The 1,492-nt window shown below is 60.5% G+C and overlaps 1 protein-coding gene across 1 annotated transcript in view; it reads left to right on the top strand.

Moving 5' to 3' along the window:
- The first annotated feature begins 207 nt into the window (after nt 1–207).
- The window catches only part of ADAM11 (ADAM metallopeptidase domain 11), an 18,203-nt gene continuing 16,918 nt past the window's right edge, over nt 208–1,492 (top strand). Inside the window, exon 1 of the mRNA XM_006776874.2 lies at nt 208–522. Within this exon, the coding sequence (XP_006776937.1) occupies nt 262–522 (261 nt within the window). The 5' untranslated portion in view covers nt 208–261. The remainder of the gene's footprint in view (nt 523–1,492) is intronic.

Consider the following 1,492-nt stretch of genomic DNA (forward strand, 5'->3'; position numbering starts at 1 on the left):
CAACGTTCCCTGCCTTCCGCTGCAGGCCTCTGAGCTGCAACTCAAAGCAACTATGTAACAAATATAGAAGCTAAAGAAAACCCCAGAAACCTGCTTTAGTCCACCGAGCTTCAGCAAGCAGGATTGCAACATTGTTTCAAATACAGAAGGTAAACAAAGGCCAGAAACCTGCTTTCAGCACCGGCCCCCTCCCCATCCCTCGGACTCTCCCGCTGCAGGGCAGCTTGTCTAGTCCCCCAGGCCGCCCAGGGCAATGCCCGCATGGAGGGTGGGGGTGCCCAACCCATTCCCAGGTCTCCCGCCCTACGGTGGGCATCTGCCTACAGCTATGGCCTTGTCTCCCCAGGTCTTGGGACCTGGGGTCCTGCTGGAGTTCTGCGTTGGAGGGTCGCACCTCAGTTGTGGGGCCCAGAAGTGCCTGAGGTCACAGAGCCCAGCCGCCTGGTGGGGGAGAGCTCCGGGGGAGAAGTCCGGAAGCAGCAGTTGGACACCAGGGTCCGCCAGGAGCCACCCGGTGGCCCCGTGAGTGGGGCTGGGAGGGGAGGCCAGGGGGCTGGAGCAGGCCTCAGAACCCACGGGAGGCCAGGGGCAGCCAAGGGTTGGGCGCCTCCCAGGCTGCTGGCTCCTGATGCTTCCCTTTGTCCCATGGACACCATGGAGCCCACTAGTGGGAGCGCCCACCTGCCAGGCTCCAGGCCCCTCCATCATCATGGGGATCCCCTGCCCTCAGCGGACTGAAATGCCAGGGCTCAGTCCGGTCTTGGTCAGCCTTCTGCAACCCCCACTCCTCTCCTGCCAAAGCAAGCGGTTCTATTCCAAACGGGCCTCGGGGAGGGCAGGAGGGGCAGGGAGAAGCAGCGAAGAGCCTGGGGCCAGTTCCTGGGTTCCTGCCACAGCCACGGGTAGTGGGATTTTCCAGAACAGCTTAGTGCTCGCTCCTGCCTCAGTTTCCCCCTTGCGCTGATAGGCATGTTCTTCTCCTTCCTGCCCTCGCTGAGGGTGGGGCCTTGGAAAAGGGTTCCAGGCCCCAACACGCGCACCCACAAATGCCACCACCCCCTGTCCCTTTCCGTTGCCAGGCCCCTCCTGCCTCCCAGAGGAAGGTTAGGAATGAAGGAGATTAATTGCAATTAATAATTAATTAATATCATGTGAATAATAATCACCCAGATGGAATATTCATTCAGCACGCCTTGCCTCAGCTCTCCAGGAGCTCAAAGCTGAAAGTTAGCCAGGCCACCGGGGGCGGCGGAGGGCGGGATGGGCTGGTGAAGGGCTGGCAGAAATAGGAGGAGAGACTGAGGAGGCTGGGAAGTTTGGGCAACTGAAGTCTTGAGTGGTGGGAGGTAACTGGGCCGGGCAGAGGGAGGATGGAGGGAAACGGAGGCTAACTGTGGACATCTGTCAGACTGGCATCTGGCCCTGCCTAATGTACTTGGTTAAAAGCCCTTAGGGGGGGGCGGAGGGGCTGTGGGGGTGCAGGGGCGGCACT

Source organism: Myotis davidii, unplaced genomic scaffold, assembly GCF_000327345.1.
Source record: "Myotis davidii unplaced genomic scaffold, ASM32734v1 scaffold109, whole genome shotgun sequence".
Classification (NCBI taxonomy): domain Eukaryota; kingdom Metazoa; phylum Chordata; class Mammalia; order Chiroptera; family Vespertilionidae; genus Myotis; species Myotis davidii.